Source organism: Jaculus jaculus, chromosome 8, assembly GCF_020740685.1.
Source record: "Jaculus jaculus isolate mJacJac1 chromosome 8, mJacJac1.mat.Y.cur, whole genome shotgun sequence".
In the NCBI taxonomy this organism is placed as follows: domain Eukaryota; kingdom Metazoa; phylum Chordata; class Mammalia; order Rodentia; family Dipodidae; genus Jaculus; species Jaculus jaculus.
Genome location: NC_059109.1, coordinates 125,419,837 through 125,445,433, shown reverse-complemented (window position 1 = coordinate 125,445,433; position 25,597 = coordinate 125,419,837). Strand labels below are relative to the sequence as shown.

The window sequence follows — 25,597 nt, the reverse complement described above, 5'->3', positions numbered from 1 at the left end:
CTTCGGGGGTCGGGCTGGGAGCTGCCCTGCGCGCCGCGCTCGGGGCGGATCGGCCGGGGTTTCCAGCGGGGATCAGCTCCCCCGGGGCTCCGCTCTCCCGGGGGAATTCCGGGCGGCGCGCGGCGGGCGGGGGCGGGGGCGGGGCGGGGCGGGGCGGGGCGGGGCCGCCGCCTATAAGACGGGCCGAGCGCCGACCCGGGGCCACTCGCCGCGCCCGCGTCCACCGCGCCCCGGGTACCATGGCGCCCGCCCGCCTGCTCGCGCCGCTGCTGCTGCTGCTGTTCGCCCGCGTCCCCGCCGCCACCACCGAGTCGGTAGGAGCTGGAGGGTGTCTTGTATGTGTGTGGAAGGGTGGGTGGGAGGGAACGGGACTTGGGGGCTCCTTTGTTCCCTGAGAGCCTGTGATGGGGTGGGGTAGGGCGCACGAGGGGGCTGCGCCCCTTTTAACTGGATGCCAAGGCCCGGATCACTTTGTTGGAAACTTTGCGCTTGGATCGCAGCGAGGCTTTCGGGTGACACCTCCGTGCGCCGTGACGCCCCCCAGCCTGTTGCTCTCCCCGCCCCATACCCGGGGTTTGGCGTGGCCTCAGCCCCGCCGCGGGCTCCAGGCATGGACGTGACTACGCCGGTGTCAACGTTTCTCCTCCCACATCCTCGCCCCTTCGCTGGGGTCCCCGGGTAGCCTCGGAGCGCGGAGGGCAGCTCCAGAATCCGGGATGGATAACCTGGCGAGCAGAGCAGAGGGGCGGCGTGGACTCTTACTCGGGATAGGGAGAAGGCTAGGGTTGTGTGCGTGCGTGTGTTTGGGGGGTGGGGGGAGCGGATAACTGAGCCCCAGCCTTTGTACTGGCCACAGCTCTGCCTCTGACTTGGATGGGAGTCAAGGACTTGTACCACTACTGAGTGTCACCTTCTCCATCTGCGCAAAGGGTTTGGTGCGATGGGCCAAGAGGTGACCTCTATGCTCCTTTAGGCCGCCTAGAAAGATGGGGTTCGGATCTTTCTAGAGTAGACTGGAAGCTCTGCCCACGCACGGCCAGTAAGTTGAGCTACAGCTTTTTGCAAGAACTGTTCAGTTGGGTTGAACTGCACATGGGGAAACTGAGGCACGCACCCCGAGTGGGATGAAGGGGCTAGAGAAGCTCCCAGGGTCCCAATGTCCCGGGGGGGGGGCAGTTCGTGGGAGCCTAATAGGCAGCTGACAGGCCATCATAGCTGGGAAGTTGGGGCTATGACAGTTACTGGAAGAGGGGTATTCTGCCCCAGGAGCGTGCGCTTGCTTTGTGCCCTTTATCCCAAGTTTCAAGGGGAGTGGGACCCCGGTTTAATCATTAGCATTTGCCCCCAAGTCTCTTTTTCCTTTGAAGTCAATGAGGGGAAAGTGGATTCTGCCAGGCAGTCACTTGTTGAGGTCGGTGGGTGAGACCTTGAGCAACACCCCCCACCCCTCTAGCCCAATTCCAGGCCTATGCCCTCTCCCCCAACCCCGTGGAAGTGCTGAGCGCATAAGGTGTGGCTGGTCCTGATCTAATAGCTTTCTAATGGTTCTACAACTTGTTTAATTCCATCCCAACCACCTCCCCTCCCCTCCACCCCACTGTTTACTGTTCTTAAAACCAGTCCCGAGGCTAGCGAGGTTAAGTAACTTGCCCAAGGTTACGCAGCTAATAACCGGCTGAGTCACATTGAGATGAAGCAGCCGGGCTCCCTAGTTGCCTGCTCTCTTCTCCACTTCCAACTCCACGGGCTGCTGTTTGGGTCCCGTCCTCAGAGAACTCAAGTCTGGTCTAGAGTCTGTTGACATTTGGGGCTGGGAAGCCTCAAGGAATTATAAGTGGGAAAGAACCAGAATGTGAGATGGTGACTTCCCCCCCACCCACACACACACACAAAGCAAAGGCATTTTTGCAGGAAGGTTCACGGCAGAGCAGGACTAGAACCTGCGCCATCTAAGTGAGGTACTGAAAGGTGTTTTGGGAGTCCCGCCCCTTGTGCCTGAGGGAATACCGGCTGGGCAGAGTGAGGAAAAAGGAAAGAACCCAGGAGGTGGCCGAGGTCACCACATGGACAGTCCCGTGCCAGCCACAAGTCAGGGGCTGCTGAGCCTGATCAGGCTTTCGGAGGAGGAGCAAGACCGCTGAGGCCCAGAGGCAGTGAGAAGGATGTGGTTTGGAGGAGGGGCTGGGTCAGTCCTGTGTAGGGTGCTTTATCCTCGGACCAGGGGGTAAGTCAGCCCTGAGCAGCTGCTTCCGGAGAGGTGTCAATCTCCATCCCTTATCCGGACCTCAGCTCTTCTTCCTGGCTAATTTCTGAGACATCTTGCCTCTAATGGGGCACAGGACTTCCCCTTTTGATCTTCCTACCCCCAGGTTAGAGCCAGAAAAAAAAAAAAAAATCAGACCAAGTCACATTTGGCTTAGACTGGAGAGAAGATACAATCTGACCTTTATTTTTTTTGTTGTTGATGGAAAAAAAATGCTGCCTGGGGAGTAAGGTTTTGCTAACAGTCATTATGATTTATTGAGTAACTTACAATAATGGAGTACTTTTCGTCCTCACCAAAACAAACAAACCCCTAGCATGTGGTGATTACATTATACTCTTTATAGATGAGGGGCAGGGAGAGATCAAGTGCCACCATTTTGGTGGCAGAGAGCATCAGAATCTCGTAGGTCTGGCATGGTGGCACTCCCTTTTTTTCTTTTTTGGTTTTTCAAGGTAGGGTCTCACTATAGTCCAGGCCGACCTAAATTCATTATGTAGTCTCAGGGTGGCTTCGAACACACGGCGATCCTCCTACCTCTGCTGGGTGAGAGCCGGATGTGATGGCGCACGCCTTTTATCCCAGCACTTGGGAGGCAGAGGTAGGAAGATCGCCGTGAGTTTGAGGCCATGCTGAGACTACATAGCAGGTCAGCTTGGGCTAGAGGGAGACCCTACCTTGAAAAAACAAAACAAAAACAAAAAAGAAAAAGAAAAGAAAGGAATCTGATTGTAGTCCTCCAGTAATGTCCTTTAGGGCCCTTACTCAAATGTTAGATTCATTCCAAACCTATTCCTTGCCCCTTTTAAATAAATGTGGGGAATGGAACTCAAGCTTAGCACCCAGCTACCCTGTCCTCTGTTGGGGTTTGCCGTCCCAAACCAGTTCTTCCTGTCCAGCTGGGGAGCATTCCCTGATCTGCCTTCCTGCCACTCCCTCCCTGCCCAATTAAAGGCAGCCTCGTTTTGGGACTCCGGGGTGGGCCAAGGTGTTGCTGCCCAGGGGCACAGCCCACTGACTTGGCACCAAACCCAGGCAGTTCTGGGGAACTATCCCCCACCCACCAGGTGTACTTCAACTTGAAGACATTTCTGGTCTACTTGAGAGCCCTCTGTTGCCCATGAGTGGGGGTGGGGCCGGAAGCCCATTTGGTTCTAGAGTCCTTGAGCCGCTGATGAGAACTCTTGGGACTTACTGGGGAGCCCATAGAGTTACCGTGTGACCTGGAAAATATTTGGGCTGTAGTTTGGAGGACTCCACGAGGTTTGAGGGAGGTCTTTCACTCTGTCTGGGATGACGTCTCCCATCTGTAAGATGAGGGAAAAGAGCTGAATGGCTTCAAGAGCCCTTCCCAGCTCTGATACTTAATTAATAATTAAGCATTAATTATTCAAAGGGAGCAGCAGGAGCTGGGGAGATGCACCAGCAGATAAAGGCTCTTGCTGGTACAACCTATAGACCTGGGTTTAATTCCCCATCACCTACGTTAAAGGCAGGTACCAAAAAAAGGTGGCACATGTGTCTGCCATTGATTTATAGCAGCACAAGACCCTAGCATGCACACACATACTCACACACATGAATACACAATAATTTTAAAAATATTTTTATGCATTTATTTATTTGACAGAGAAAGAGGGAGAGAATGGGTGCCCTGGCCACTGCAAATGAACTCCAGATGCGTGCACCCCCTTGTGCATCTGGTTTACATGGGTCCTCAGGAATGAACCTGGGTCCTTTGGCTTTGCAGGCAAATGCCTTAACTGCTAAGCCATCCCTCCAGCCCCATAATAATTTTTTTTTTAAGTTTTATTACTGACAACTTCCGTAACTAGAGACAGTAAGCCACACTAATTCCCTGACCCCTCAGAATACATAATAATTTCTAGAAGTGGTTTAAGGTATCAGGGGAATTAGAATACTGTCACCGAATTCTGGAAGGAGGAAGCCCCTCTGACTCACCCCTCTATGTCTAGGGCAGGAACTCTGCTTGCTTTATTTTAGTGAAACACCTGTCCCATGGTCAGTTCTCAGGAAATTCTGCATGAATGAATAAAGTCATGCATGTAACTTCATTCTAAAAGGCACATTGTCAATCCTTATCACTAGTATGACTATGTCCCATGATATTGCAAGGCATTTTAAATCTTTAAAATAATTTTTTTTAAAAAAAACAGGCATCGGATGCTCTAAGGAATGTAGTGATTTGCTAAGGTCAGTAACAGGTCTGACAGATAGCCCAAGGTGTCTCTGGTTTGATTGTTCTCAGAGAACATTCCAGATGAAGGTCTGCTGAGTTTTGATGTTACCTTGGATCCTACTTCTGCATTGCTGGGTAACCTTGAGCAAGCATGCTCTGTGTCTGGGGCTCAGTGTCCCCAACTCTAAAATGAGGATCTTGGATCCTTCCGGCCCCACCAGCCCAGTGCGTAGTGGGAGGAAAGGGCCCTTTCTTGGCCTCCTTGGTAAAATCTAAACAAGCCTCTGTCTTAGAAGAGGAGGAGGGGGGAAACATTCAGCTCCTGCCACCCCCAGTGCCTAGAAACAGAGGGGTTTTTCCAAGGACTTGGAGTGCTGAGCTGGCCTGAATGAGGGGAAGCCAGGCTGGGCTCCCAGCCCTAGCTCCTTATTGGGAGGAACTGGCTCCTCGCTGCCCTTCAGCCTCCTGGACTGGACTGGACTGGACTGGACTGGACTGGATGGGTGGGTGCACTTTCCAAATGAATGCTTAACATTAGGGGAAGGGGATGGAGAGGCCTCTGAGTCATTCTTTCACACCTTTTGGCTAGTAGGACAGCTTTGTGCTGAAGGCTTTGGGATGATATCTGCAGCGTGTAGGTACTCTAGGGAACATTCAGGAAGTACTTGTACTGGGCCCTGAACCTTCCTTCACAGCCCCTTGCTTGTGTGTGGGCCTTGACATTGAGCATAGTTCAGCCGTTCCTCAAAATTGGTCTTTAGAGCTCTGCGGGGCAGGTGGTACATTTTTTAACCCCCTTAAAGCAAAATTGAGGCTTTGAGTAGTCTGAGTTTGTAGAGCAGTATAGTTCCAGGGTTGATTTTGTCCTAGGATTCTCTGACTTTTTTTTTTTTTTCCCTGAAAGTTGGAATATTGGTTTGGTGTGAGACCATCTCTCACTTAACAAAAGACATTGTTGCCCAGCCTTCTGGTCTGTTAAGGGTCTGATAGTGACGTTAAGTTACGGTAGTCTTACAGATGATAAGGTTGTAAATGAAGCATCCTGGACAGACAGCCAAGTAGAGGAGACATTCCTTTGAGACCCGTTTTCTCCTCCCCCACATCTAACCCCACTGAGCCGAGGTGGGAAGGGACCAATCTAGGGTGGGGCTGATGGAGCCCAAATCTTATATTTGTTTATCTTAGAAGTAGGCTGTTTGCTAGTTATCAGATGGGTTTATATTTAAACAAGAACCAGTTCCTGGCAGCCCCACCTCTCTTGCCAGAACCTGCAGGTGTCCTGAGCAGGCAGCCTGCCCCTAGGGAAAGGGAGCAGGGGGCTCCAAGGGTAGCCGAGCACTCCGGACGGACGCTGCTCAGAACTTGGCTCTTCCTCCTGCGTTAAAAGGGCAAGGTTTCTAGTCTTTTGGGGGCTGTGTCTACAGATAGCACTCCAGGCCTTGTGATGGTCGACAGAAAAGGGAGTGTGCAGAGCAGGCCATTTTCTTACATTTTCGTTATATGGTGGCCTGTAAGTAGGAGAACACATGCCAACCGTAGGGGTCCGATGTGTCCCTACAACAGCGACTTGACTTCTTGGACTGGTTTGTTACTAACCCACTGCTGACCTCTGGGTGTATTTCTGCCCCTCGAAGGCCTCTCCAACATTGCCCGCTAGAGGCTGGGAAACTAGAAAAGTGGGTACATTTTACAACCAGACAATCTTAAGTCTCTCGAGTTTCCGTCCCAGGTCCCAACCCTGTCACTCGCCGAGGGACAAGCGGTTAGTTAATAAGTCACTTTGTTGATGTGAGAGCTCTTGTGTCCCTCTATAAAACATCTGTGCCACTTGAGGGCCGTAATGGGTATTTGGCAAACTTGTAAAGTGCTGGCTGAAGTCGAAGTTATTATTAGCGACTAGACGAGGGATCCTAACTTGGCCAGAGGGTGGCTTTGGGATGCAGTATCTGTGCGTATGTTAAAACTACAAGTAGGTTGGTAAAATTCTAGAGTTCCTACTTTGCTTGATCTCTTTCAGAGGGCTCCAGGCTCTTCAAAAGATTACTGATTTTAAAGTTCTTGCCAGCTTTTTTTTTTTCTTTCTATGGTAGGGTCTCACTCTAGCTCAAGCTGACCTGGAATTCACTGTGTCATCTCAGGGTGGCCTCGAACTCACGGCGATCGATCCTCTTACCTCTGCCTCCTGAGTGCTGGGATTAAAGGCGTGGCCCCCCCCCCCCCCACAGCCGGCTAGTTTAGAGGTGTTTTTTTTTTTTAATACCCCTACTCTCTTCTGACACCCGCTGTTTCTTTCCATCCCCACCTTGAACCCTACCCTCCTGTTCCAATGCCCCTCCCCAATCTTTACCCCACACCTGCTCCTTCCCTGTTCTCCCAGCCCAGAGAGTTGGCTGCCCCAGTTTTTTCTCTGGCAGAGGAGAGGCTGCTAGTCAGGTGACAGCCAGGGTAATGGAAAGGGAGGCAGGGAGCAGCTGTGTGTGGAAAGAGTGACGGGTTGAAGCTGGGTGGTGGTGGCCCGGCCCGCACATTGTAACCTCTGGGCTGGGTTGGGCCCTGGGAGCGGGGACACTTCTTCTTGCCTCTGGGAAACCCGGCTGGGAGACGATGAAGAGACAGACTGAGCCGGTCTGGAGCAGTAAGCCAGGACCCGGTTGGTCTAATCTGCTGAGACAGGCTGCAGAGTAGGTCCCGGACTCTGCTCTGGAAACACAGAAGGCTTGTTTGCATCCTGGGAGCCTCCTGGCCGGCCATGAATCCAGCAGGGATTTTGGATCTGCAGCCTAGATTACGAGCCCAGTGTCAATGCACCTCTGTCTCTGAGGCCCCGAGGGAGCCAGCCCCTCCCAGCTGTCTCCACTGGTAATCGGAGCAATGCCCAGTTTGGTTACCAGGTCCCAGGACAGAGAGAGGCTTGTGTCTTTGAGACCCATCTTTTACAGGTTGGGAAACTGAGGCCCAGAAAGGGAGTAGACCAGAACCACTTACATAACTAGTGAGAAGGGTGCTGGTTTGGCTCTGGTATTTTGCTCAGTGGTTCCTGATCAACCCCCCCCCCCCCCACCTCCATTCCTCTTTGGCACCTCAGGATCCTTGCTGTGGGAATGGGCTGCCCTGGGACTTGGTGAAAAGCTGGCTGTTGGCAGTGCCAGGCCTGGCTCTCTACAGGGTGATTGTGCTCATAGTAACTTGACCTTGAAGTGGGCAAAGCCTGACATTTGAACCCTTACTACACCCCCACTCCCCAGATCTTGCTTAACCCTTCAGGAACCAGTCTGCAGATTGACCAGTGTTTGCCTCTTTCTTTCTTTCTTTCTTTCTTTCTTTCTTTCTTTCTTTCTTTCTTTCTTTCTTTCTTTCTATCTTTCTATCTATCTATCTATCTATCTATCTATCTATCTATCTATCTATCTCTTTATCTATCTACATATTTTCCCCCCAAAGAAAGCTAAGAAATAGGGAATCCAGATCCCAAATAGAATTTCAGATGTTGCCAGGCATAGTGTCACATGCCTTTAATTCCAGCACTAGGAAGACAGAGATAGGAGGATCACCGTGAGCTGTGAGTTCAAGCCCAGCCTGAGACTACATAGTGAATTCCAGGTCAGCCTGGCCTAGGCTAGATCAAGACCCTACCTTAAAAAAAAAAAAAAAAAGAATTTCAGATGTCTCTGGTTACTGCTTTGCACAACTGGAGGAAAAAAATCTCAGCCAGGTATGGTGGCACACACCTTTAATCCCAGCACTCAAGAGGAAGAGGTAGGAGGATCGCATGAGTTTCAGACCACCCTGAGACTACATAGTGAATTCCAGGTCAGTCTGGGCTAAAGCAAGACCCTACCTTGAAAAACCAATAAATAAATAAATATCTCTTTTAAATATTTTATTCATTTGCAAGCAGAGAGAGATAGAGAATGGGAGCACCAGGGCCTCCAGCCACTGCAAACTCCAGATGCATGTGCCCCCTTGTGCACTGGTTTATGTGGGTAATGGGGAATCAAACCTGTGTCCTTAGGCTTCAAAGGCAAGAGCATTAACTACTAAGCCATCTCTCCAGCCCAAGCTCTCTATTTTCTTAGTATGAGGTGCTCAACATTGTGTGATCTTCGACAGGTTTCTACCCATAGTCTGAAGAAACCTGACTTGCTGTTGGAAAATAAAAGCAACATAATTGCCATTATAGAAGTTCCTCTGGCCCTCTAGCCTGCAAAGCCCCTCTGGAGCACCTTCTGCAGGCTTCTTCAGGTCTCTGAGCACTAATCCCTGTCCCCCCCAAACCAGAAGGAAAGCACCTGGAGGGTAATAATAGCTAGCGCTCATTGAGCACCGGCTGCGTACCAGGGCACCTACTGGGTCCTCTACATTTAGTCCCCAAGATGTTACCAGCCTTGGTCACACAAAAAGGAAACTGAGGACTTAAGAGCCAGAACAAGCTTCCAGACTCATAGGAAGTGGCAGCTCTGTGGGTCTTGCCCATTGTGGCAAATGGGGTTAGGGGAAGAAGTAAACATGCCCAATCACCCTGTCGGGGAATCTCTTGCCAGAATTCCTCTGAGAAGTCCAGCAGTTGGAAACCCAAGGGTTCTCTCCTCTGTCTTCAAACCGATTTGTCCAGTTATTCTGAAAGCAGTATCTGGTGTGGCCTTGGCCCTGCCTTCCCTGGGGAGGAGGCGGTTGGGGGCCAGGCTCTCATTAGTTCACAGTTAACCAAGCCCTGACCCTGAACTCCTCCCCGGTGCTCCAGCCAAGTTTCTGTTCCCTTGTTTAAGCAATATCACTTTCACCTTTGTTTACACCTGGGCGAGGGAAGGGGTGCCCTGGAGTCCTGGCCTGGGCAGAGTGCTGTGGGCTGTGCATGGTTAGGGTGGAGGTAAAGAGTAGGTGGCAGTAAGAAACCTGGCTGTGGCTAAGCCAGGATCTGGGGAAAGAACTGAGTTTGACTCTTAGCTTTGTTGCTTTTCATCTGTGTGACTCAAATAAACCTCAAATTTCTCACCCACAAGACAGGTAGAACACCTTGTAATGTGACACACACGCACGCACACACACACACACACACACACACACACACACACACACACACGGCATGAGAGGCACTCCGTTAAGTGTCTTGACAACATACTGGCTATTCACCTCTGTCAGTCCCTTTACTTTCCTTGGGGTGACAGGTGAGGACTTTGGGAGAGAGTTGGTGACCTTTTCTTGGTTTCGTGCAGTAGTCTGAGGACTAGATGATGAACACCGCTGGGGTGACAGCTGCTGTCTGCATATTGGGTAAGACTCCTTGTGGGCACCCAAGATTCTGGAAGGCGGCGCTGGCTTGGGAGCTAGGAGACCTACGTTCTAAGCCTGGCTCTGCTGCCAGCTGCTTGGGCGACCTTGGCAAAGTGTCTGGTTTGTAATCTGTATTGAAGGTTATAAAATGAGAAGGTTGGGCTCAGAAACCTTCTGTGGGCAGGTGCTGTGTGAGTCCCTACAAAAGTGCACTTAACCCTGTTCTTTTCCCTAGATGGTTCTTTTAACTCCCAACACTGGTTTAGGTGCCCAAGAGCCACGGGGCCTTTTGGGGTCCAGGTTCACTGCCTTATTCATGTGGCTTTTATGGTTTGTGAAAGGGACAGCAATAAGACCCAAGGACCCAGAGAGGGTGTCCGTGAATGTGTACACATGTGACCACACATGCCTGGGCAGGATTGGGGTGAGCTGAGGAGAACAGACCGCATCCTTAGTCAGGAGCAGGGCTGGGTCCCTCCCTGGTCAGGGTTGGGCCTGAATGCTGGGTGGCCTGACTCTTCAAAGCCACCCCAAACTGAATAGGCCTTGTCTGAAAGAAGAGTGGGGGAAGACTGTTGGTGTCCTCCCAATCCCTAAAAAGAAAATTAAATAAATTATAAAGACCCACAATCCCATGCGGCTTAGGTCCTGTTTGGCTAGCCTTGTCCTAAATGGCTTCTACCCACTTGAGAGTCTCTTGTCAGAGGTGAGCAGAAAAGAGGCTAGAAAGGGGTAGGGAAGGAACCTCTTAAGCTCCAGGAGGGTTAATTCCTCCTGTCCTTCCATCCGTTCAGCTGCCTCCCAAGCCCCTTATTTGCTGTACAAAGGAAACCTTTTAGGTTTTCTCTCTCTCTTTCTTTCTTTCTTTCTCTCTCTCTCTCTCTCTCTCTCTCTGTATTTTTCTTTCTTTGCTTTTTTGAGGTAGGGTCTCTCTCTAGCCCAGGCTGACCTGAAATTCACTTTGTAGTCTTAGGGCAGCCTCAAACTCATGGCTACCCTTCTACCTCTGCCTCCCAAGTGCTGGGATTAAAGGCAGGTGCCACCACACCCGGCTCTTCTTCTTCTTCTTCTTTTTTAAACAGTTTATTTATTTGAGAGAAAGAGGCATCAGGGCCTCTAGCCATTGCACACAAATGCCAGGCACATGTGCCACCTTGTGCATCTGGCTTACTTGGGTCCTGGGGAATCGAACCTGGGTCCTTAGGCTTTGCAGGCAAGTGCCTTAACCGCTAAGCAATCTCTCCATCCCCTTTCTAGGCTTTTTCTAACACAGCCTGTCCTGTCAGAACTTTGGAAAAAGGATCTGATCTTTCCTGTGTCGCTGATCCCCTGGTGTGACCTCAGACTAAGTTCCTCTGAGAATTTAGCATAAAAGTGAAGGCTAGAAAGATGGCTCGGCGGCACTTGTTTGCAAAGCCTGAGGGTTGGGGGTTCAAGTCCCCAGTTCCCATTGTAGCCAGATACATTAACTGATGCATGCGTCTGGAGTTTGTGTGCACTGGCAAGAGGCCCTGCATCCAACCCATTCTCTTTCTCTCTTTAATCCCAGTATTTGGGAGGCTGAAGTAGGAAGCCTGCTGTGAGTTGGAGGCCAGCCTGGACTATAGAGTGAGTTTTAAGTTAACATTCAAAAACAGAAACATAAGTGAAGGCATAGGGGTGGCCAGGTGTCTCAAAAAAGGGCTAACCTGGAAATAAATCTTGGTTTCAGCCTCAGTTTTGCCACTGACCCAGTTGCCAAATCTTCACACCCCCTTTCTCATTTCTTCTCACATGTAATATGGAAGTAATTACTAGTAGTCTGTCATTGTGCTGTCTCTAATCTCCTGGACTGTTTGGAAACACCCTATAGCACTTTCACACAAACCAACATTCCACATTCCGTGGCTTCTGGGTATAAGATGGGATCAGAAAGGTCTGAGATCTGTGCTGGCGTTTTGGCCCTTGTCCTGAGCAGTTTGAATTCTGACATCCTGTCTCTACCTCCACCAGTCTGGTTTTCAAACCAAGTCAGTGTGTGGCCAATCAACTTACTTTTTCAGCGTCTCTCTCTCTTGGTCTTGTGTGTTCTCTTTATCTATTTCTCCATTGCTTTAGTTATTTATTTGTAAGCAGAGAAACAGAGAAAACACACACACACACACACACACACACACGCACACTTGTAACCTATGCCAGAGTTCGGGTCCAGTGTGGTCACTTTGTGCTTGTGCGACCTTAAGGAAATAATTTTGTCTTTCTGAGCCGTTTCTACCTCTGCCTACAGAGTCCACGTCATGCCAAATGCATGGATGCCAAGTGCGTAGTTAAGACCTGGCACTTGGGAAGTCAGGGAGGCTCCGTTTCAGATTCTGAGCCCCAGGTAATTTGCAGCAGGAGGTGGGGATAAGAGCTCTGGGTCCCCACCCTAGGTAGAGGCACTTACACAACCCAGAGGAACCTTCTTCCTGTGCTGCCAAACCGAAGCCACAGGCATGGTCTCCATGCGGGGGCTGGAATTCCAGTGCCCGCAGCCCAGTAGCGCCTGATTCCGGAGTCATGAAGTCATCTTAAAGGGGGGGGGGCTTAACGCCTGCTGGATCCCCACCCCCAGAGTACCAAGCACTCTACATCGATTTCCCCCAGCCCCCCCTGGAGAGAGGTGGGTGCCTCCTCCGCCTCCCTCCAAGTTCCCTTCCGGGAATCCAGCTTCCTGACCGCGGGGGTGGGAGAGCGGGCACAGTTAGTTTCTGCCACCTCTCCCCGGAAGCCAGTTTCGGAAGTGTAGAGGAGGAGCCTGTTTTCCAAGCAGCTTTCCTGACCTCTCCGGCACTCAGTAGCGTGTCTCAGGCGGGGACAAACAGCTGTTTCTTCTCAGACTCCCCAGGATGTCACAATCAGAAACAGATCTGGCTGCTTTCTACCCTAAGCTCTGCGTAGCTAATACTGGGTGACCTTAGGCAAGTCACTACCTTACTCCAAGCTGGAGTTTTCTCAAATTCTGTAAAAGAGAACAACACGTTCCCAGACCGACGGTTCAGCTTGTATTCTTTTTAAATATTTTTTTTAAACTTTTATTTTTACTTATTTATTTGAGAGAGAGAGAGAGAGAGAGAGAAAGAAGCATAGAGAGGGAGAGAGAGAGAATGGGCGTGCCAGGGCCTTCAGCCACTGCAAACGAACTCCAGATGTATGCGCCCCTTGTGCATCTGGCTCACGTAGGTCCTGGGGAATTGAACCAGGATCCTTTGGCTTTGCAGGCAAACACCTTAACTGCTAAGCCATCTCTCCAGCCCTTTGCATTCTTTTTATCATTCATTTATTTATGAGAGAGAGAATATGGGCGTGCCAGGGCCTCTAGCCATTGCAAACGAACTTCAGACACATGTGCCGCCATGTGCATCTGGCTTACCTGGGTACTGGGGAATTGAACCTGGGTCCATAGGCTAAGCAAGCAAATGCCTTTCTTAACTGCTAAGCCATCTCTCCAGCTCTTTCCCCCCTCCCCCCACCCCATATAGGATCTCACTCTAGTCCAGGCTCTCACTTGGCATTCATTATGTAGTCTCAGGCTGGCCTCGAATTCACAGTGAGTGATTCTCTTACCTCTGCCTCCTGAGTGCTGAGATTAAAGGCATACGCCACCACACCCGGCTCAGTTTGTATTCTGTGCTTCCCAGCAGACCCAGACCTCCTCCTGCAGTTGTGGAAGCCAGAGAAGATGAAGTGAGTTGGCAGGAGTCTTGCACAGTGACCCTTGGACAGGGCTATCCCATGGGCAGAGAGAAGGCTCAGTCCAGAGGCTAGAGGAAGTGCAGTGGGTATATGAACGTGTGCTATGCCTCTGAGGAAGTGTTGTTTAATACCTAGCTGAGCTAGGGGACAGGGTGGGGAGGGGGCAGAGTGACCGATTCTGCAGAGACTTGGGAAAGTTCTGTTCCTCTCTTGAACCTTGCATGTCTTCCTTTTGAAAACTGCTTGATGGGAGTGGGCCTCAGACTCTGGTAACCAGCTGGATCTTCCACAGGGGCTTTGTGTCCTGGTGTGAGGGTAGGGACTATGCCTCTGAGCCCTGCATGGAGCTGGCAAGAGCACAGATGTGTGTGAGAGAGGTTTAGACGATGCCATGAAGTCAGGAGTGTGCTTTTGAGTCACCCGTCTGACCTGAGGCTGGCTTGGGACGTGAGTGAGCCAACGCTTGTCTGTCCCAGCCCAGTCTGACTCAGCTGGGAATCGTGTCCCGGACGGGGCAAGACCAGAGCCAGTAAGTAGCCCACTCCCTGCGGCGTGTGAATCACCTGCCAGTGTATGTGGGGTGTGGAGTATGCTGGGGCTGGTGCGTGTTTATAGAGAAACGACACTACGTGCAGTCCTTTTCCTGTGAAGGGCACTTGTGCCACCAAAAGAAAATGATTTAGTCCTTAATGCCCACTGTCTCCTGTTTAAAAATGAATTAAAGCCAGGTGTGGTGGTACACATCTTCAATTCCAGTACTTGGAGGCAGAGGTAGGAGGACTGCAGTGAGTTTGAGGTCACCCTCAGACTACACAATAAATTCCAGGTCAGCCTGGGCTAGAGTGAGACCTTACTTTAGAAAACAAAACAAGGGGCTGAGGAAATGGGTTAGCAGGCAAGTCATGTGCCTGCAATGCCCAAGGACCCTGGTTTGATTCCCCAGGACCCACATAAGCCAAATGCACAAGGGGCACATGCATCTGGAGTTCATTTGCAGTGGCTAGAGCCCCTGGTGTGCCCATTCTCTTTTTCTCTTTATCTGCCTCCTTGTTCTCTCTCTCTCAAATAAATAAATAAAATATTAAAACAAAAAAAACAAAACAAAACAAAAAAAAAAACAAGGGCCAGATATGGTGGTGCACACCTTTAATCCCAGCACTCGGGAGGCAGGGGTAGGAGGATCACTGAGTTCAAGGCCAGCCTGAGACTACATAGTAAATTCCAGGTCAGCCTAGGCTAAAGTGAAACCCTACCTCACATAAACAAAAACAAAATGAGTTAACATCTTGTCTTCAGTTATTAATAAGCAGCCAGGTATGTAGCAAGTATTTAATAAATGGTACCTAGACATATTAATCTGTTTATTACCACCTTTATTGTTTTTATGAATCCAGCACATCAGAGGCCCAGCTGGATCCAGGATCTGGTCTTATCTCCTGTTAGTACTTATGTGTTCACTCGGTCAGCTCTTGAGGGTTCAGTTGCAGCACCCCAGTGGAGGAAGGGAGCTGTTGGCTAACGCTTTGCCTCTTTTTATCCTAGATCCGAGAGACTGAAGTCATCGACCCCCAGTATCTCCTAGAAGGCCGGGACTTCTCTGGAGCCCTACCTGATGATGAGGATGCCGGGGGACTTGGGCAAGAAGTCGATGACTTTGAGCTGTCAGGCTCAGGAGATCTAGGTATGGGGGTGTATATTGGACGAGCCTAGAGCTCAGACAGGGCTAGAGCACACGGTGAGAGACAGGTGTGTGTGTGTGTGTGTGTGTGTGTGTGTGTGTAGATTTTCATACAACACCCTTCCTCTACCTCGAAGAAAAACAAACTTGGTTTTTTTCAAGGTAGGGTCTCACTCTAGTCCAGGCTGACTTGGAATTCACTGTGCAGTCTCAGGGTGGCCTCGAACTCACGGTGATCCTCCTACCTCTGCCTCCCGAGCGCTGGGATTAAAGACGTGCATCGCCACGCCTGGCTTTCTGCTTCCAATTCTTGTAAGGCTCCAGCCTGATCCTGTCCACTAAGCTCCTCCCTCTGACGGAGGGTAAAGGGAGAGTGGGGAAGGAGAAACCCTAAGTGTTTTTTTTTTTTTTTTTTTTTCCCTTACTTTAGAAAGGAAAAGTACTGGCTCAGAAGTGGGGGCAGGCCAAGAGGCGTTAGTGTGGGCAGAGCTGTGGGTGGAGCACTAAGAGCCAGTCCCCCTGATTCAGTGTGTGCAGGCTTCTTGGGGCCTCTTGGGCCAGTGACTTCCTGGCCTCCAGGTCAGACAGCTGAGAAGCATCCTTCTACGTTTGGGGACACGTTCACAACTTCAAGTCTGAGCTTCGGAGTTACGTGATACAGAATGCAAGCCTTGACTCTCTTCCCTGAGATCCTTGGGTTCCCAATGTGTAAAATGGGAGCAGGAGCAGCTACTCATCAGTGTTTATGGAACTGAGCTGTGCGAAAGGTCTTAACACTCAGTAATGACGTTTGTGCTTTTAAAAATAAGTTTTTTTGTGTACATTAATGATATACAACCTGGTGGGATACTTGGCTACTTCTAGAAGCACAAGGGTGCCACAGTGAAACAAGCAAACATATTTCATTGTCTCATAGTTAACTTAAAATGCTTTCATATTGCAATATGTAGTAGTTAATATCGCAATTAAACTCTTCCTTCACAGACTTTAGTTCCCTGATGAGCTTGTTCAAATGTAGATTCTAATAAAGTTGGCCCGCCTGCCTTAATTCCTTTCTCCTTTCCTCCCTTCTCTCTCTCCCTCCTTTCCTTCCTTGTACTGAGGATGGACTTCAGGTCTTTGCACATACTAGGCAAGTATTCTACCACTTAGCTATAGCTCTTTTTCTTTCCTTCCTTCTTTCCTCCCTCCCTCCCTTTCTTTCTTTTTTTGAGGCAAGCCCAACAGACTGACCTCTTTTTTCTATGAGAGAGAGAGAGAGAATTAGCATGCAAGGGCCTCCAGCCACTATAATCAAACTCCAGATGTGTGCGCCCCCTTGTGTGCATGTGTGACTTTGTGTGCTTGTATCACTGTGCATCTGGGACCTGGAGATTTGCACATGAGTCCTTAGGCTTAGCAGGCCAGTGCCTTATCTACTCAGCCATCTCTCCAGCCCAGCTTTTGTTTTTTTTGAGACAAATTCTCACCGTGTAGCTCAGCCTGGCCCTGTGCTCTCCATCCTGCCGCCTCTGCCAGCGATTTGCTGAGGTTGCAGGTGTGTACTGCCTTGCCTGGCGACATTGTGCAGTTCTCACCAGCTCCTAGGCATGGCTGTTGGTTCTTGGATCCACTCTTTCCAGAACCAGGGTTTAGAGCCGATAAGGCACCCGTCTAGCTACCAGCTGGGCACCCCAGAGAGGCAGTGTGAGGAGCCCCATTGTTCAGAATATGTGATTGGGGTTGAGGTGAGAGTGCCCCCTTGCTGACTTGGAACTCTCAGGATGGCTTGTAAGAAGGACTGTCCCCAGCTGAGTGAGGCTGAAAGGGGACAGTGCCATGGGCATATGATGGATCTCCCGCTCACACAGCCATTTTGACCTTGCAGATGACTCAGAGGACCCCACAAGTCCTGATGGAGCCATCCAGCCCTTGGTAAGTGTTGTATGCTTTTGCCTGTCCCCCTTTTCTCCTTTCAACACATTTATTGAGAGGAGCAGAAAGCATAGCCCAATGGGCAGAATAATGGGAATATTTTTCATTTTTATTTTCAAATTTTTATAAACATCTTCCATGATTGTAAAAAATATCCCATGGTAATCCCTTTCCTCCCCCCGCTTTCCCCTTTGAAATTCCAATAATGGGATTTTGACTCCATTCTGCCAGAAGGTTTTTGACTGGGGGCCTGAGCTCACTTGGAGATGGGTACAGCTGTACATGGAAACTAGGCAGTTCTCTGTGCAGGGAAATCACCACAAACCAGCCCCTTTTGTGCACAGTACAGCAGTGTCCCCACATTATTATCAACCACACATGCAGGTCTGTGTACTGTCCACTTAGACTATCTCCCTGTGTAATTAAAGTCCTTGTCATTTTTTTTTTCAGGTTACATTCATTTCCTCTTAGTGTTGGAAAAGTTGTTTATTTATTTATTTTTCAGCTTTTTCAAGAAAGAGTCTCTCTCTAGCCCAGGCTTACCTGGAATTCATTGTGTAGTCTCAGGGTGGCCTCGAACTCATGGCAATCCTTCTACTTTTGCCTCCCAAGTGCTAGGATTAAAGGCGTGCGCCACCCCCTGCATTGTTTTTTTTATTTGACAGAGAAAGAGGGAGAGAGAGAGAATAGGCATGCCAGGGCCTCTAGCCACAGCAAATGAACTCCAGACACATGTGCCCCCTTGTGCATCTGGCTAACGTGGGTCCTGGGGAAATCGAACCTGGGTCCTTAGGAGTTGCAGGCAAACACCTTAACTGCTAAGCCTTCCCTTCATCCCCTGTGTATTATTTTTTCATGTCCCTCAGTCAAAGCATTGCAGCAGGCTCCTCTGCACACAGTCTCTGTCAGTTCTTCCTCAGGACAGAATCCCAGAGGCAGAATCGCTTTTTTTTTTTAAATAATTTATTTATTTATTTATTTGAGAGTGACAGACACAGAGAGAAAGACAGATAGAGGGAGAGAGAGAGAATGGGCACGCCAGGGCTTCCAGCCTCTGCAAACGAACTCCAGACGCGTGCGCCCCCTTGTGCACCTGGCTAACGTGGGACCTGGGGAACCGAGCCTCGAACCGGGGTCCTTAGGCTTCACAGGCAAGCGCTTAACCGCTAAGCCATCTCTCCAGCCCCAGAATCGCTTTCTTGAAAGGACCAGTGGGTTTTACCACGTCACTCCCAGGGAGTTCTCTGTTCTGCAGCAGCGGGCGGAACAGGTGTACCAGAAGGGTCCAGGCTGAGGGCTTTGGTGGCGTTATAGGTTGGTCCCTAGTCAAGTAGCATATGGTTCAGCCCACACTGTCCATCTGTCTCAGTGTCCTGTCATCTGTCTGTCTTGGCTTACTGCCTAGTTGGCTTCCTGCCCAGTGAGCTCAGTGTTTTCTCTCCTTTCCCTGCACTTAGGTGCCGCTAACTAACCACATTCCTGAGTGGGCAGAGCCTGGGATCCGGGTCCCCTCCAAACCCAAGGTACTGGAAGAGAATGAAGTCATCCCCAAGAGGGTCTCGCCCTTCGAAGGGGATGAGGACGTGTCCAACAAAGTATCCATGTCTAGCACCACCAAGGACAGCAACATCTTCCAGAGAACGGAGGTCCTAGCAGGTATGGTCTCGGTCCCTTGCTCCTCCTCACTGTCTTGATGGGGAAAGGGCAGCTGGCCGCAGTGCCTCTAGCCCATTAGATTACCCTGGAACACTGAAGGGGCTCCATCTCCCTTCAGGAAAGGCTGGGTTGGGAATGGGGGGTGGGGAGGGAGGATTGCATATCAAAGGCTTGTAAACAATAGGCATTGAATTGTCTCGCCTTAAGCCCCTCAGGTATTTTTCAGAGCAGCTTTCCCAGGTTGGGTTTAGCATCTAGGAGTTAATCATTAAAGGGTTAATTTCCCTTGAAAGCCTAGAGCTCCGTGGAATTAGATTGGCTCCTCTTCCCACAGTTTTAATCGCCACTTAACCTTAGCGGAGCTGCTTTTGAACCAGATATAATACCTCCATTTTACTCTTTAGTAAAACGGGAAAGACGATACTTCCTTGGGTTGGTGTAATGGGTTCATGAAAAATAAAATACGAAGTTCATTTGCAGACTATAACAGGGTGTTGTGACCGTTGACTCTTCACTGTCCCTTCAGGAGGTGGGACATAGAATATGTGACCGAATAGAGACCCTTCCTGGTATGGTTAAGCCCTGCCTGTAACAGCTGAGGCGGTATGAGTGGCTGTGCCAAGCCTGGCTTAGGGGACTGTTGGTCCTCCCCTCCCTGGCAGCTCAGGGTAGGGGTGGGAGTGGGCAGGGTGTGGTCTCCACAGAGAAAGGAAGGAACTCTCCACAGTTGTCAACTGGCTAAGAACCATTCTGGATAAACTGGCCTAGTGAGTGGGTACCCAAGCCCAGGCTGGGTAATTCCTGGTTCCTGGGAACCAGCTGGACCAACAGCTTCTAGTGAAGGAGCTCTGTGCCAAATGCCAGTGTCGCGCCTTCATCCAAGACAGGCGGAGAATCTCCCCGCATCTTGCAGATGAGGCTCCCTTGGAGTTTAGCCTTGATGACTCTGGTCCCAGCTCAGCTCAGCCCTGCCCCTGGCCCCTTGGTTCCTTGGTTCTTTCTAGTTATCCCTCTCTACTTTGTGATTTCTGGGTATGGAAGGATAGGCTGTCACAACAGAGGGTCCCCAGAAACCATTTGGTCCTAGGTGTTTTGGGCTGTTCTGTGGAAGCGTTAGGATTCAGAGCCCGCCCCTGTCTTCCCATCTTCCTTCATCTGTGGAGTTCTACTCTCAGCTAGCATATTTTAGAGCCACTGGCTACAGATTTTATTTACATTTATAGATTTTAAAAGATCTGTCCTTTAGGTTTTGTTTTAAGCAACTAAACAATCTGCTGAGTCTAAGGAAACTTGGAGAAAACTTTGGAAATCGTGGATCTAGTCTAAGCTTCTGTTTCTTACAATGGGGAGCATGAGGCCCCGGCCAGATCATATTGCAAGAGAAGAACGGAAGCCAGGCCATTTGTTTCCTCTGCCATTTGAGAATTATGCCAGTGTATGATCCTTATGAGAAAAGATAGGCTTTAATTCAGCCCATGTGTCCTACCTAGTGAAGGTCCAGCGACAAGTCAAAATATATCCTCTATTCCAGCAGCCTTTAAACTGCACCAAGGCGTTTTATTAAGTGTTATATGCCAGATGCTTCCAAGTGCCCCTCGTGGCATCACTCCAACCTGAAACTGAGTCGGAATAACTGCTCTGACTGAGGAAGTGGTGGGTCCAGGGTTGGGGGGGGGCACAGCTGATTTCTGAGCCCATGCTTGGACCTGGCCCCTGTAGGATGTCCTAACAGCCCGAAGGCCTAAAAGAGAAGTGGGGTCACGGGAGGGGAAGGCGATAGAAACAGGAATGGCACTGATGCCTGGTAACGCATGTTCTTTTTCTGGTACCTCCTTGGAAGTACTTTATTGTATTTTTACAGGATTTTAGGCAAGACAGAGCCTTGCTTAATTCCTCTGGGCCACTCTGCCTCATTCTGTACATAGATCGGCAGTGTGGGCAGGAATGGGAAATTAATCTTCTTAGCCTGAATAACTTAAGACTGAATTAGGGACTCAATCTGCCACAGAAAGGATTCTGTCAGCCATTCCTGCCCCCAGCACACAGGAATGAGTCATTTGGTCCATGTGGCGTGGTAGGGGACAGACAGACAGAAGCTCACCCAAGTTAAGAAGCCCACCTCTGCCTCAGTGTCATTTATTATTTTTTAAAGTATTTTTATTTATTTACTTGAGAGAGAGAGGCAGATAGAGAGAAAGAGAGAATGGTGTGCCAGGGCCTTTAGCCACTGTAAACGAACTCCAGGCACATGCTCCCCCTTGTGCATCTGGCTTACACGGGTCCTGGGGAATCGAACTGGCGTCCTTAGGCTTCACAGGCAAATGCCTTAACTGCTAAGCCATTTCACCAGCTCCCCCCACAACACTTTTTTGAGGTAGGGTTTCACTCTAGCTCAGGCTGACCTGGAATTCACTCTGTAGTCTCAGGGTGGCCTCGAACTCACAGCAATCCTCCTACCTCTGCCTCCCGAGCGCTGAGATTAAAGGCGTGCGCCACCACGCCCGGCTTACTGTTGCGCAGGTGCAGGTCAAGGTACTGGGGGACACTGAAAAGCGAGTGGGTTACAGCAGAAGACTCTTGAGCACACGGCCTGCACATGGGATTGTTCTAAGGAGCACTTTCTGTCAATTAATTTATTGAATCTGTAGGACAGAATATGAGAAGGGTCCTCCCTCGTGCTTCCATTTTGCGGTGAGATGAAGGAGTGAGTTTCATTGCCTAGTATGGGAGATATGGGGATGGACACAAGCCAGAGGCCAATAGAGGAAGACGTGTGCGCAGGAGCCATGCTTATCTGTGTTCAGTTACAAACCATCTGATGATCTGCAGTCTAACAGTATGGTTATTGGATGTAGGTAGGATGTAATGTCTGTAGACAAGCAGACCAGGCAGGTATGTGTGCACAGAGGGAAAGCCAGGCAGCAACCCGTGTTACGGATGGACGTGCCTGTTTATGATTCTTATTCCTGGCTCAGTGTTAAGCCATAGCTGGGGAGTCAGCTGATACTTGTTTATTTTTAGTTATTTGAGAATGACAGACAGAGAGAGAAAGAGGGAGAGGGAGAGAGAGAAAGAAGGAGAGGGAGAGAGAGGGGGGGAGGGAGGGAGAGAGAATGGGTGCACCAGGGCCTCCAGCCACTGCAAAGGAACTCCAGGTGCATGCGCCCCCTTGTACATCTGGCTAAAGTGGGTCCTGGGGAATCGAGCCTCGAACTGGGGTCCTTAGGCTTCACAGGCAAGCGCTTAACCACTAAGCCATCTCTTCAGCCCAGGCATCTGATATTTGGAAAGAGCCTGGGTAGATGCGGGTTGAAATGGTGTCTTTGCTGTCTGGGCCGTAGTTTGGCCCTAAGGTCTTCAGTGATTTGCGTAGTGAGGCCGTTAGGGTTAGATGTCCTAAGGTCTTCCACTTGCCTAGTGTAGGGGATGGAGATTGGGAGGTCAGCTGACTGCAAGAGAACTGACTGGGCGGACGGACATGTGTAGCCCAAGGTCCCGTTACTAACGGCTTACCCTCCACTCTCCCCCTGTCCAGCTCTGATTGTGGGCGGCGTGGTGGGCATCCTCTTTGCTGTCTTCCTGATCCTGCTGCTGGTGTACCGCATGAAGAAGAAGGACGAGGGCAGCTACGACCTGGGCAAGAAGCCCATCTACAAAAAAGCCCCCACCAACGAGTTCTACGCATGAAGCTTCCCACGGACACTGCTTGGACTTAAGCAGGGAGGGAAGCCAAAGGATTGCGAGCAGTGGGCATTAGTAGGGAGAGGGCACCTTAATCCTGACCTACCTGTCAGTATCTCCATCTCTGGTCACCTTTCCAGGGTCAGAAGCGAGAGCGTGTACTGCGCTGCCTCACTTTTCTTGATTCTTTGGACCCCAGTTGCCTTGGAAGAAAAATGGGGTGAAACTTGGCCTTTCTGAAGGCAAGCCTGGGATTGGGTCATAATTTTAAAACTTTCCAAATCAGAAGGTAGGACCAGTTCAGAGCTTGTATCAAACATGCCACATCTAGGACCATCCTTAAGCTGGAGAGGATATGAGGTATGTGTTAGAAGCCTGCCCAAGACTGCCTTCCTCCCTCTGTACACACCCTGTCCATCTGTCAGGAATCGGGGGAAGGGACTAGAACCCTCTAGACTTTGTGGTGTGTCCATCCATGGGTGCTTGTTCACACTATGGGTGTCTCTGTGGTATACCTTGGGCCATTCGGGGCTCTTTCAAGTGACTTGGAAATCAGTTTGTTTGTTTTTTTGTTTTTTTTTTTGAGGGGGTTGGACACGGGGTGGGGGGAGAGGTGAGTGTATAGAAAGCTCACACCGAAAGGGCTGTGTAGAATATTTGTAAATCTATTTTTTTTAAACGGTTCATTCCTTTATGCAGAGTGTCTGGTGCCTAGGCAGGAGTGTGGAGATACAGAGATATTCTTACTGAAAGCATTTCCACCGCACCTGCTAAGTTTGTATTTAATGGGTTTTTTTTGTGTATGTGTTTCTTGACAATGAGAGAAGAGCTGGAGATAAGATTTTTATTAATTTTTAATTTTTTACTATTTATAGCTTCAGACGGGCTTCCTCCCTCTTCCTTTTTTTTCACTTCCTTTAAACCCCCTTTTCCATTTTTTTTTAATACTTCATCACACTCCCCTATATATGACCTTGGCCATTTCTGAAGCTGCTTTATCTAAGAAATAGTTTTGGCTGAAACAGTTTTCTAGCAGATCCCAAAATACAATGTATGGGGATGGTGGGGTATTTGTGTATGTCCATGTGCTTATAATATATTGTTCTTACTTGGCTCTAGAAAAATAGATAAATATATTTTTTTAGGATATAGTGTGATATTTCCAGGTTCCTGTTGGCTGGGTGGCTGAGTGAGTGATGTTCCGTGTGGTTGGGTCTGTCCCTGTCCCATTCTTTTGCCCTGTTCCAGGTGCCTTCTCCTGACTGAGCTGAAATAGTTGAGGGTAGTAGCCCACCCTAACCCTCTTTGTGCCTTCTGCTTTGGGGCCCAGTGGGCACCCTTTCTCCCATCTCTCGGGATGTGCTGCAATACAGGAAACACATGTGGGCCAATTCACGTTCACGGCAATTAGAAATTCATGTCTCAGTTGTACTGGCTACTTTTGAGAGTGTTTGGTCACCACCCATTGGGCTCACTCCCAAGAGACCTAGACTGGCTTAGAGAGTTGCAGCTCGACTTCGCTGGGATGATGACCCTTGTCACCCTGGGCAAGGGAAGGGGACCAGAAGGGTGGGGGGTGATGTGATTTGTTATCTGGGCCTCACCCTCTCACAGGAGAGAGGCCTGGCGGCTTAGCCCATGGTAGGTGGGGGAACCACACTCCCTTGCTGTACTCAGAGGCTGTTAGCTCCCATCACCATCCTAATGCAGGGTCCCAGCCGGCTGGGTCCTCCTAGCCCCAGTGCCCTTTTCCTTGGGCTGTGTTGGAGTGAGCACTTTTCTGTAACCCCTCTCACACTGTTGTCTGTTACTGATTGTTTTGATAAAATAAATAAATAAAACCTGGTACTTTCTAGACCTCCTGCCTCCATCATTTCAGTGTTTATAACAAATCGTTCTTGGCCTCTGTACCTTTTTTTTCTATATGTGTGTGTGTGCCATGTGTGCACTGAATTGTGTGTAGGTGTGCATGTGGAGGCCAGAGGTCAATCTCATTTATTTATCATTTTTCTCCTTATTCTTTGAGACAGAGTCTTGTTACTGAATCTAGAGCTCACCGATTCAGCTAGACTATCTAGCCAGGGAGCCCTAAGGATTGCCTATCTCAACCTCTCCAATGCTGGGAGTATAGGCATGCACCACCTCACTTGGCATTTTTACGTGGGTTCTGAGGATCTGAACTCAGGTCCTCATGCTTGCACACGTAAGCACTTTAACCACTGAGCTTTTGGATCTTTTGAACTCTTGGTTTTTCGAGGTAGGGTCTCACTCTATCTCAGGCTGACCTGGAATTCACTATGGAATCTCAGGGTGACCTCGAACTCTTGGCGATCCTCCTACCTCTGCCTCCCGAGTGCTGAGACTATTAAAGGCGTGCACCACCATGCCCGGCAGATCTTTTGAACTCTTTTTTTTTTTTAATTTTTAATTTTAATTTTATTTATTTATTTGAGAGCGACAGACACAGAGAAAAAGAGGCAGAGAGAAAGAGAGAATGGGCGAGCCAGGGCCTCCAGCCACTGCAAACAAACTCCAGACGTGTGTGCCCCTTTGTTCATCTGGCTAACATGGGTCCTGGGGAATCGAGCCTCGAACCGGGGTCCTTAGGCTTCACAGGCAAGCGCTTAACTGCTAAGCCATCTCTCCAGCCCTCTTTTGAACTCTTAACGGAGAAAATCCCCCTGATAAAGCTCCCTGTGCCTTGTCACACACCGGGACAGAGATGTGGGAAGGCAGGAGGGGTCGGGAGGGAGAGAGGGAAGATGCTAGAATATGGACCCTGACGGTGCAAACAGCATGTCATCTGCATCAGTGTTTTGTTTTGGTGTCACTATATTTAAAAACAAACAGGGCTGGAGAGATGGCACAGGGGTTAAGGCACTTCCTTGCAAAGCCTGACAATTGGGGTTCAGTTCTTCAGTATCTGTAAAACCAGATGCACAAGGTGGCACATGCATGTTGAATTCATTTGCAGTGGCAAGAGGCCCTGTTGTGCCTTTTTTTCTCTCCTTGCAAATAAAATTTAAAAGATTGCCTCCAAACCTAGGAATTTAAACAGATACAAAAACCTCAGGCTGGAGAGATGGCTTAGTGGTTAAGGTGCTTACGCCTGCAAAGCCAAAGAATCCAGGTTCGATTCCCCAGGATCCATGTAAGTAAGCCAGATGCACAAGGTGGCACATGCATATGGAGTTCATTTGCAGTGGCTGGAGGCTGTAGC

General features: G+C 49.7%; 1 protein-coding gene across 1 annotated transcript; it reads left to right on the top strand.

Annotated features, from left to right (window-relative positions):
- The first annotated feature begins 213 nt into the window (after window positions 1-213).
- On the top strand, window positions 214-24,234 carry Sdc4 (syndecan 4). Its single transcript, XM_045157626.1, has 5 exons — window positions 214-314; window positions 14,991-15,129; window positions 16,994-17,040; window positions 18,498-18,696; window positions 22,232-24,234. The coding sequence occupies exons 1-5, from the start codon at window positions 240-242 to the stop codon at window positions 22,381-22,383; spliced, it is 612 nt and encodes a 203-aa protein (XP_045013561.1). The 5' UTR covers window positions 214-239; the 3' UTR covers window positions 22,384-24,234.
- Window positions 24,235-25,597: the final 1,363 nt, after the last annotated feature.